At 36.6% G+C, this 12,068-nt stretch overlaps 1 protein-coding gene across 2 annotated transcripts; it reads left to right on the plus strand.

The window, feature by feature from the left end:
• The first annotated feature begins 1,609 nt into the window (after window positions 1-1,609).
• Window positions 1,610-11,026, plus strand: stx3a (syntaxin 3a). Of its 2 annotated transcripts, none has more exons than NR_131945.1 (11): window positions 1,610-1,912; window positions 3,644-3,718; window positions 3,802-3,901; window positions 3,998-4,072; window positions 4,168-4,238; window positions 4,315-4,423; window positions 4,536-4,609; window positions 7,501-7,635; window positions 8,444-8,554; window positions 9,278-9,551; window positions 10,422-11,026. NR_131945.1 is itself a non-coding variant. In NM_001308827.1 (11 exons), exons 1-10 carry the CDS (start codon window positions 1,883-1,885, stop codon window positions 9,541-9,543), a joined length of 858 nt encoding a protein of 285 aa, NP_001295756.1. In that variant the 5' UTR covers window positions 1,610-1,882; the 3' UTR covers window positions 9,544-9,551; window positions 10,422-11,026. The 2 variants fall into 2 exon arrangements, 1 of the variants encoding a protein (NP_001295756.1); NM_001308827.1 differs by having other exon boundaries at window positions 9,466-9,551.
• Window positions 11,027-12,068: the final 1,042 nt, after the last annotated feature.

Genomic DNA, 12,068 nt, shown 5'->3' on the forward strand with positions numbered 1-12,068 from the left:
CTGCTGGATTTCATCTCTTAAGTCTTAATAAAATGACCTCCATGTCATGCATTAAAATCATTTAACGCTCGGCAGATCATTGATTGTCCCTTGGTTCTCTTAATGCACTTTTCCACTGCATTTTGTATGTAACTTCAGTATCACTCTGTACTTTTTTTAGTAAATCAGTGTTAGGTGAGGAGGTTCCAGCTGTAGCATTATCAAAACACTGATTTGTGACAAAAGATACCAAATTTGTTATATTTAAAATAGTTCGCTGCAAGCACCTCTGTGTTTTTGGTTCACATGGGACGAGTTTTTTAGGAAATCACGGCAGTAGTGGGGCAACAACTATAGTGTCATCCACTTCAAGCGGTACTAAACTGCAGTGGATAAGTGATTTCGTTACATAATGATAGCTACTTACAGACACCGGCCACTTTATTAAGTACACCTGTCCAACTGCTTGTTAACACAAATTTCTATTCAGCCAACCACAAGGCAGCAACTTAATGCATTTAGGCATGTAGACATTGTCAAGATGATCTGCTCCAGTTCAAACTGAGCATCAGAATTGGGAAGAAAGGTGATTTAAGTGACTTTGAACGTGGCGTGGTTGTTGGTGCCAGACAGGTTGGTGCCAGACAGGCTGATCTGAGTATTTCAGAAACTGCTGATCTACTGGGATTTTCATCCACAACCATCTCTAGGGTTTACAGAGAATGGTCTGAAAAATAAAAAAAATCATGTGAGCGGCAGTTCTGTGGGCGCAAATGCCTTGTTGAGGTCAGAGGAGAATGGCCAGACTGGTTTCAACTGATAGAAAGGCAACAGTAACTCAACCTATTGTTGCAACGGACGTATGCAGGAGCATCTCTGAACACACAACATGTCAAACCTTGAGGCGTATGGGCTACAGTAGCAGAAGACCACACCTGGTGCCACTCCTCTCAGCTAAAAACAAGAAACTGAGGCTACACTTCAGCGAGTCACCAAAATTGGACAATAGAAGATTGGAAAAATGTTCCCTGGTCTGATGAGTCTCGATTTCTGCTGCAACACTCGGATTGTAGAGTCAGAATTTGGCGTCAACAGCATGAAAGCATAGATCCATCCTGCCTTGTATCAATGGTTCAGGCTGCTGGTGGTGTAATGGTGTGTAGAGGATATTTTCATGGCACATTTTGAGCACATTAGTAACAATTGAGCATTGTGTCTATGAAACCTGAGTATTGTTGCTGACCATGTCCATCTCTTTATGACCACAGTGTACCCATCTTCTGATGGCTACTTCCAGCAAGATAATGCGCCATGTCATTAAGCGTGAATCATCTCAGACTGGTTTCTTGAACATGACAATGAGTTCACTATACTCAAATGGCCTTCACAGTCACCAGAGCTTAATCCAGTAGGGTGTATATTGTGATTCAAAAGTTGTGCATTGATGATAATAATATATACATTTTTTTTATTATATGTAGATTAAATGTTAAAATAGCTTGCCATATTGACCAAGCACTGTTTTGATGGTTCCCATCATGTGTGTTAATGGAGAAGCAGGAGCACCTCAGTGAAGGAAGATTAGCTACCCAGCATACAACTGTTGCTCTAATCCGCTCTGAGAGGATAGGCTTAGGACAACTACAAGACTGGAGCGACACTGCCATACTGTTTGGTTTTTTTGCAAGAAAAAAAAGAACACTCCTCTGATATTTTAAGAGGATCTTCAATAAGAAACCTTAACAGTGGGAATCTAAATTGAGCGTTTCATGTTGTGAAGTGGTGGCTAATGATGTTTTCTAGTTTCCCGCTCTGAAAACGAATCCGCTGCTGTCATTTGTCGTCTATATTGACCATTACAGCCGTTTGAAGTATTTAAGTCTCTTATCATATTGAGCCGAAGATGAAGGACCGACTGGAACAACTAAAATCGGTAAGATAATATTTGTTATGAATTACGGTTTTGGGATTACACACACCGTGTGGATTGATTTGCTACTGTTTGACCTTTATCTATGGGGAGGTCCTGAGCTCAGCATTGACTCAACTGGGCTGGCTAACTCGTTAATCACTATTGTAGATTTTTATGTAAATGTTAGCAGAGGGTGTCCTATAATAATCAGAAGATTATACTTGTTATACGAAAAGGTTTTAAAGAGTAAACAACTGTCAACGTGCGTCTGAAATGTGAGACTCGCTGCTAGAAGCGAAACAGCATCCTTTAGTCGAGCATAATTAACACTGTATTGTAATTTTTTTTTACTTACTATGAAGTACTTGAATTAATATGCTGTGGTAATACTAAACTATAATAACAAATTACCCAATTCTGTACTAAGTTTATGTAGCTGAATACAGAATGATGCAAATTCCCTCACACACATTTTGTGAGGTATAATACAGTATTAAATAGTTTATCATTTCTAAGTTAATGCTGTATTGCTCAGTAAAGTGTTGTACTATCACAGTGAAATACCTTTACAGTGTGTTCAAAAACACTATTAATTATAGTATTTTTTCATGTGGGTGGTTTTCATTGTATACAGTTTAAAAACAATTTAAAGGTTTCTGTATTGTGGAGTTTTTCTACAAATCTTGAAGATAAAGCTGTGAGGACCATTTTTTTTTCAGGTTTACTTTAAAGTAAAAATCGCAACCAGTCTAATGTTTGTTGGTCTAGACAGTCTCAGAGACCAGCTGGGTTACCAGCTAAACAACAGCTTGACTATACACTACCTGACAAAAGTCTTGTCGTCTATCCAAGTTTTAGAAACAGCATGTAATAGCTTGACTTCTAGTTGATCATTTTGTATCAAAAGTGGCTTAAATGAAAGGCAAAGACCTGTAGAATACGCTTTTACCAAAATAAAATATGATTATGCCTTGATTTTTAGTTATTTAATTTGGACAGTAAGGTCTGACTTTGCTTTGACAAGTCTTGTCACTTAAGAGAAATAATGTACAGTGTACAATATAAAGTCATGGTGCAGTGGAATAAGAATGAATATTGTGTCTGACTCCCATGAGCTTGGAGGACTGCATCCATACATCTCTGCAATGACTCAAATGACTTTGAGGCTTTCATGCAGGACTCTTAGAGTTCATCAAGATTATTTGGAGTCATCTTCAATGCCTCCTCCCCATCTTACCCCAGACATGCTTAATAATGTTTATGTCTGGTGATTGGGCTGGCCAATTCTGGACCACCTTCACCTTCTTTGCTTTCGGAAACTTTGTTCTGAAGGCTGAAGTATGAGAAGGAGGGCTATCCTGCTGAAGAATTTGCCCTCTCCTGTGGTTTGTAATGTAGTGGGCAGCACAAATGTCTTGATACCTCTGCAGATCTCTCGCACGCCCCCATACTCAATGTGACCCTAAACCATGATTATTCCTTCACCAAACTTGACTGATTTCTGTGAGAATCTTGGGTCCATGCGGGTTCCAGTAGGTCTTCTGCAGTGTTTGTGATGTTTGGGATGCAGTTCAACAGATGATTCATTGGAAAAAATCTAACTTCTGCCACTTTTCCAAACGATCAACTAGAAATCAAGTTATTATTTGTTTCTCTTACTACTGGGATCGACGACAGGACTTTTGTCAGGTAGTGTAGTTTTTTTTTCCAGGCTAGCACTCATTTTGTTGTTGTTCATGTATGTCAATCCAGAAGTCGGATCAGACTGCCGATGATGTGGAAATTCCGATGGAAAATAAAGAATTCATGGATGAGTTCTTTGCTCAGGTATTTGCATATCAACTACACTGTATTTAAGTCAAGTGGAGCATTTGAATGTCAAAATGTAGTAATTTCTGCTTGTTTTATAGATTGAAGAAATCCGCACCAGTATTGACAAGATTGATGAAAATGTAGTGGAGATCAAGCGACTGTATTCTGTTATTCTCTCTGCGCCAACATCAGAGCAGAGTTAGTCACTTGTTGTTATTATTACCTATTCATTTTCTCTCTCATCTCCCCAACATCTTCATGTTTCACCTATTTCTCATCTCCTTTCTCAACCAGAGACACAGGATGAATTGGAAGCAGTTACCAATGAGATAAAGAAACTGGCCAACAATGCTCGCAATAAACTAAAAAGTACACTTCTGTTCTTACTTAATGACAATATAATAATAACTGGACAAAATGATACACTAATATTATCTATAATTTCTGAACTATTTCATTGACAGGCATTGAGCAGAATTTGGCAGCTAACACCGAGGAGAGGGTTTCAGCTGATATGCGGATAAAAAAATCTCAGGTAACCAATCACCCTCCCACTAGCTAATAAGGAGTTTTTACTTTTACTCATACGGTGTTTGCTTCCTACATTTTAGCATGCCATTCTTGCGAAGAAGTTTGTAGAGGTGATGACCAAATACAATGAAGCCCAAGTGGAGTTTAGAGAGAAGAGCAAAGGACGCATTCAAAGACAACTGGAGATCAGTGAGTGACAATACGCACACACGCACAGACCAACCTTTGGGTTTGATTTATATGATCCATAGATTTGATATCATATGCATGTTTAGGGCCAATAGTGAATCTTGTGTTACAGCTGGAAAAGCCACTACTGATGAGGAACTGGAGGAAATGCTGGATGGAGGGAACGCTGCGGTTTTCACAGCAGGAGTGGGTACTATTCTGTTTATGTCTGTGTGTGTGAGGTTTTGTCGTAAGAATATAATTTTGTTATAATTTTTGTATTTTTACAAAAACATTATATTCGATAACTGCTGTAAGAAACTATTTCTGTTCATTAAAGATCATGACAATTTCACTAAAAGAATAATTAAAAAAAACAGTTTCAAACATTTATTTATTGATTTTTTTTCTCTTTCCCCCCCCACATCAACTAGGCACACAATAACAATGCAGCATACACATATACACATAGTTGAATTATTAGCCCCTCTGAATTATTAGGCCCCCTGTTTATTTTTTTCCCCAATTTCTGTTTAATGGAGAGAAGATTTTATCAGCACATTCTAAATAGTTTTACTAACTCATTTTTAATAACTATTTTATTTTATCTTTACCATGATGATAGTAAATAATATTTTACTAGATATTTTTCAAGACCCATCTATTCAGCTTAAAGTGACATTTAAACGCTCGACTAGGTTAATTAGGTTAACTAGGCAGGTTAGGGTAATTAGGCAAGTTATTGTATAATGATAGTTTGTTCTGTAGACTATTAAAAAAAATTAAAAAGGGGCTAATAATATAGACCTTAAAATGTGTTTTTAAAAATTTTCAATTGTTTTTATTCTTGCTGAACTAAAACAAATAAGACTTTCTCCAGAAGAAAAAATATTATCAGACATACTGTAAAAATTTCCTTGCTCTGTAAACATAATTTGGAAAATAATTAAAAAAGAATAACAAAATTAAAGGGGGGCTAATAATTTTTACTTTACCTGTATATATACACAGTCAAATGACATAACTAAAAAAGTTAAAAAAAAAATTAAGTAAATAAAAATCATAATAAAATAATGAAAATAATAATACAGTTTTAAAATTTTAAAATGTTTACAAACAAACATTTACGTAATATTCATATATGGTTCCCAAAGATAGTCCTCCTAGAGTGAGGATCCTTTTGCAGGTTTTATTAAACAGAATGGTCAGGCAAGCATGGGTCAATACAGGAACAAGCAGAAGTGTATGGGCAATCCAGAGTCAATAAACACGCAGATGGTCAAAAGGCAGGCAGCAGACAAAAATAAACTAACAAAACAAAGCAAGGTTCAAACACAGAAGGCAAGGAAAACCACGTTCACATTTAGTATAACAAAACTCAGCAATGAGAGTTTCAAAGTGAGCTATATATATATATATATATATATATATATATATATATATATATATATATATATATATATGTGTGTGTGTGTGTGTGTGTGTGTGTGTAATGTAATCAGTCCATGAGCAGCATCAGCTGTGTGAGTCTAATCAATGGAGACTTGGAGCAGGTGTATTCGTGTGTGTTGCATGACTGGATCTTGCAGTCCATATACTGGTAGATTTGTAGTTCAATGCGATCTGTGAGTTTACCAGCTGGGGATCGTGACAAGTCTCTCCAGTCCATACAATTCACTATCTCCTTTTTCACAATTCCACGGATGGAGCGTCCATGTGTTTCCAGCGTAATGCAATAGCCCTTCCAGCTTGAAGAAAAACAAAATCCAAAATTGTTGTCTTTCCAGTTCTAAGTTTCATGGGATACAAACCAAGAATACAGAGCTTGGCATTCAAAGGGATTTTAATATTAAACATGTCTGACATGCATTCAGATATTTTCCAAAACGTTTGTATTTTAGGACATTGCCAAAGGCAGTGATATAGTTTGATATATACTTTATTAAGAGGCAGAGCAGCTAAGCACAGAGAGAGTGCCTGTTTTTGCTATCCCAGTGATATAGTGTGATATTTAAAATATGAACTTGTGAGATTGTAGTGTGAATAAAAGAGATGTGTAACTCAGTCAGAGAGTGAGGTAAGAGCATTGTCATTGCTTTGAGTTTTTTTTTGTAATAGGAAATATAGGACTTATTGTCTATTAAGGAAGCTTTTGTTTTGTTTGTTATTTGGCCTTACCCTCTCCTGACGATTTTAGCTATGCAAGTTTTTATTTAAGTAATATCTTTTTTTTGATTACCCTTTCTGTAAATGTAAAAAAAGGTTGCCTCTGTTAAACAGTGAATAAAAGACAACATTTTTAAAATCTCCCCCCCCCCCCCCCCCAACTTTTCTTTTTCCTTTTATCTTAAGTGAAAGTATGCTGGGATAGAGAAAAAGGAGATTCTCCATGCACATTATTAAACATTGATTTATTATTATTATTATTATTATTATTATTGTTGTTGTTGTTATTATTCATTTAAACAAATTAAATTAGATATTTTTATTTATTCATTCATTTATTCATTTTTTTTCGGCTTAGTCCCTTTATTAATCCAAGGTCGCCACATCGGAATGAACTGCAAACTTATCCAGCACATGTCTTAGGCAGCGAATGCCCTTCCAGCTGCAACCCATCTCTGGGAAACATTCATACACACTCATTTACACTCAATAATTTTAGCATACCCAATTCACCTATACCACATGTCTTTGGACTGTGGGGGAAACCGGAGCAACCAGGAAACTCGCGCAAATGTGGGGAAAACATGTTAACTCCACACAGAAACGCCAACTGACCCAGTCGAGGCTCGAACCAGTGTTACATTTTCTCCGAACCCCTAGAAAGGAGGTAAAATGTAACACTGGAATACTAGCAGAAGTTTCCAACCTTTAAAATAAAATTGTTCTTGAGCACTAAATCAACATTAAAATGATTTCTGAAGGATTAAGTAAAGCTGAAAACATGCTAATAAATTACCAAATGTAAGATATTTTAAAATAAAAATATATTTTAAACCACAATGATTGTTCACGGTTTTGTAAATGTTTAATATCTTACAGATTTTTAGACTTTCAATTAAGTATGCTTATAAATACTTTCTTCTTTTCCGTAGATTATGGATTCTGGAATATCTAAACAGGCCCTAAGTGAGATCGAGGCAAGACACAAAGATATCATGCGCCTGGAGAGCAGCATAAAAGAGCTTCATGACATGTTTGTGGACATCGCGGTGCTGGTGGAGAATCAGGTACATGTGTTCATCTTCAAAAGAATAGTTCACCCAAAAGTGAAGATCACCTCATCATTTACTCTCCCTCACGTTTACCAGCCTTTTTCTACTGTTGAACACAAAAGAAGATATTTTAAAGAATGCTCGTTGCTGGAACCCATCAACTATTCGACTTCCATAGAAAATGTGTACTATTTGGGTACTTCCATACATACTATAAAAGCCAATGACAAACAGCATTTTTAAAAGCATGTTAATACATACTTGCCAACATTTGTCTCTGAAAATAGACAGGGGAGGGGAGAGCCGGAGTGCTGGGAATGTCTAAGTTTAGAGGGTGAGGTGTTTGAATAACACAGCTACCGTAAGTTACTACTATGGACCGGGTTTCGTGAAGCCGCTGCGATTGGATACTATAGCAAAGTCGGCGATCCTGGGGTGTTATAGACTGTACCAGAAAGCTGAGGATTGGGGGTGGGGGGTTTGGGGGGGGGTTGGCTGGGGGGGGTTGTGAAATTACGGGAGTTTTTAAGGAGAAATAACAAAACGGGAGGGTGGCGGGAGATGGGTCTGAAATACAGGAGACTCCCAGATGAAATGGGAGTGTTGGCAGTTATGTGTTCATAACCTCTTATTAACATGCTGTTAAAAACGCTGTTTGCCATTGACCATAAACAAATTAGCTGAAATCGGTTTTGAACAAGTGAGTAAATGATGACAGCATTTTCAATTTTGGTGGACTATCCCTTTAATGGAGACCTTTTATATGTTGTTTCGCTCAGGTTTGAGATAGATTTAAGCATTTAATATTTATATTTGTCGACAGGGAAGCATGATTGACAGGATTGAGAGCAACATGGACCAGTCGGTGGGTTTTGTGGAAAGAGCTGTGGCTGACACTAAAAAAGCTGCCAAGTTCCAACAGGAAGCACGCAGGGTGAGCTTGAACGAGTACAGCAACTGTGTCATAAAACAAACAATCTTTATCTGTGTATTATGTTCATGGATATAATGAATGGAGAATGGGAATCTGCAAGTTGCGTTGCCAAATATTTTCCAGCAAATGTAAACTAATGCAAATCACCACAGAAAAAAAAGCAGTTTTATTTACAATACATTTATATATATATATATATATATATATATATATATATATATATATATATATATATATATATATTTATTTATTTATTTTGTAGAATTTTTTAATACTTTTATTTATAGATACACAACATTTATACACCTTAGACATACATTATGTAAATACAAACTGTTATTTTTGATGCTATTAGTCACCATTGTTTGACAGCACTAGCTTTATAAACACTTGTTGTGTGTCTGAGTAGCTTAAAACAAGCATTCTGTAATATAATAGTTCTCCAGCGCTAAAATGAACCAACCTATTCGTAAGTGACAGCGTATTAATAAGCTGCTGCAAGAAAACATTTCTATATATAATTTCTTCTCTAACTGTGGTTTGAGCACTTACAGTTTATTGCAAGTCAGTGTATATAATGAAATGATGATAAACCTATAGAGCTCAATAGGATCCATGTTCCCGTTTCCCAAATTTCCAGAATGCATTGCGCTGTGAGGACACATTCCCATTCTGTAAACTACTAGTTTCTAAGATTTTCAAATTGCATTTCATGTTTTGCAGGGTTTTTTTTCTTCTTCTTATTATTATTCATTACCCTTTGATTTCTTCTGTTTTTTTACTTCTCTTCTTGCACTGATGTCTTGTTTCTTCTACGTGATTTCAACTCTGCTTTCTACACATTTCCCAATCATCCTTTCCCTTTGCTTCCCTTCACTGTCTTTATATCCTGATCACTTACACCCCTGCAGAAAAAGATGATGATCATGTTGTGTTGCACAATTCTTGCGGTCATCGGAGGCTCTCTGGTCTACAGCTGGCTGACATAGACTACAAGGTGAATATTAATGATTAAGTTACTTTATGAACAGTACACTACCTGACTTGTCGTTGATCACAGCTGTAAAAGCAACAAATAATAACCTGACTTCTAGTTGATCGTTTGGAAAAGTGGCAGAAGGTAGATTTTTCAGATGAATCATCTGTTGAACTGCATCCCAAACATCACATATACTGCAGAAGACCTACTGGAACCCGCATGGACAAAGAAATCTCACATAAATCAGTCAAGTTGTGCTGCACATTACATTACAAACCACAAGAGAGGACAAATTCTTCAGCAGAATAGCACTCCTTCTCATACTTCAGCCTCCACATCAAAGTTCCTGGAAGCAAAGAAGGTCAAGGTGCTCCAGGATTGGCCAGCCCAGTCACCAGACATGAACATTATTAAGTATGTCTAGGGTAAGATGGGGGAGGCATTGAAAATGAATCTAAAGAATCTTGATGAACTCTGGGAGTCCTGCATGAAAGCTTTCTTTGCCATTTCAGATGACTTTATTAATAAGTGATTTGAGTCATTGCAGAGATGTATGGATGCAGTCCTCCAAGCTCGTGGGAGTCATACACAATATTAACACTTTTTCCACTGCTGTACAGTATTTCTGTTAAGTGACAAGACTTTTGTTTAAGCAAAGTCAGACCTAATTAAATAAATAAAAATCAAAGCATGATCATATTTTATTTGGGTAAAATAAGCGTATTCTAGAGGCCTTTGCCTTTCATAAAAGCCACTACTGATACCAAATGATCAACTAGAAGTCAATTATTTGCTTGTTGTTCCTAAAACTTAGATAGACGAGACTTTTGTCAGGTAGTGTTTGTTGAAAGTTTGTGAGTAACATCCTGTTTTGATTTGTTTTCCCAGAGGAAGACTTTGTCTACTCTTACAAGTTCACAGTGTCTATCAACAAATCAAGAGGAGCATCCTCGTGCCGATGAACAATAAGCATTCCCAAACACACAACATGTTTTCCATTGCTTGTTTATCTCATTTTCCCATCTCTATATTTGTCTTTTACGATTTTCCTGTCTCATCATTTGGCCTTGCGTTATTAGAAGCATCACAGTAAAATGTGGTGTGCAAGCTATCTTTTAGGGTTGTGGTATAAATATTTGCTTTTATTTTTAGTTGGTTTTGGATATAGCCTGTATGAGGATAACATTTTTGTTTTTCGAGGCCTCATTTTTATAACTGACAAGTGAAACATCCTGATGAATACTGGTGCCCGCTTACATTGTGTCTACAGTGTACAAAATTTCTGATAATTAACAGTTTCTGTAATTTGGGATTCACAAGTGTTTTCTGTTTATTTATGGTTGTGAATTGCATTATAGGATGTTGATCTCTGCTCTGTCCACTTTTGATGTTGAAAATTCAACTCTACTGTTTGACAAAGTGGCTTTCATTGACATTTTTGTAGTTTGAAATAATATAATCTATAAGAAATAATGTATAGAGAAATATAAGTCTGTAAAATACCAGAAAATGTTCTGGCAGTTTATTACAAGGTTTTTGTAGCTTTATATACAACACTGACCCAGACAATATATTACTTTAAACTATTAATTGTTAACAAAAGTGATTTTTTTTCTAACTTTTTAAGGTTAAAAGTTGTTGGAAGAAAGATTTAGGTCCCGTAATGCAATTAAAAAACAAATAAACAGGGAAAAATAAAACCCTGAATCACAAAAAATATGAAAAACTGCTAATTTATGGATATTTGTTTACACTGGATGACAGTCATACTTTTAAGTAGTGGTTTTATCTACACTGGATAACAGTAATGCTTTAATAATTAGCAATTCTGTCTACACTGGATGACATAAGCAGTAAATCTCTGACAGTAAACCGATGCCCTGTTTTGCTTCAGACAAAAAGATTTGGATTGTTTGCTCAGACTCTTCCAGTGCAGCATGATTCATGTCACATCCTAAATAGAAAGTGTTAGTCTTTATTACAAAACCCTCTCTGCTGCAGTCGTCACATCAAAGGCTAATTCACCACTCGTTGCCTCTAAATCATGGGTCTCAAACTCAATTCCTGGAGGGCCGCAGCTCTGCACAGTTTTGCTCCAACCCTATCAAACACAGCTGATCCAACTAATGAAGGTGTTCAGAAGCTGTTGGGATTCAATTCAATTCACCTTTATTTGTATAGCGCTTTTACAATGTAGATTGTGTCAAAGCAGCTTCACATAGAAGATCATAGTAAATTGAAACAGTGTCATTCCAGTTGTTTAAGTTCAGTTCTGTTCATTACTGAGAGTCCAAACACTGAAGAGAAAATCCATCGATGCACAGCTCTACAGATCCCGAATCATGCAAGCCGGTGGCGACAGCGGCGAGGAAAAAACTTCACCAATTGACAAAAAACCAGACTCAGTTGGGCACGACCATTGGTCGACCTATGGCCAAACGTCTTGTGCAGAGCAAGGTTGGAGCAAAACTGTACAGAGCTGCGGCCCTCCAGGAATACGAGACCTAAGCTCTAAATGATCAAATGACAAAGTTA

Source organism: Danio rerio, chromosome 1 (genome assembly GCF_049306965.1).
Source record: "Danio rerio strain Tuebingen ecotype United States chromosome 1, GRCz12tu, whole genome shotgun sequence".
In the NCBI taxonomy this organism is placed as follows: Eukaryota; Metazoa; Chordata; class Actinopteri; order Cypriniformes; family Danionidae; genus Danio; species Danio rerio.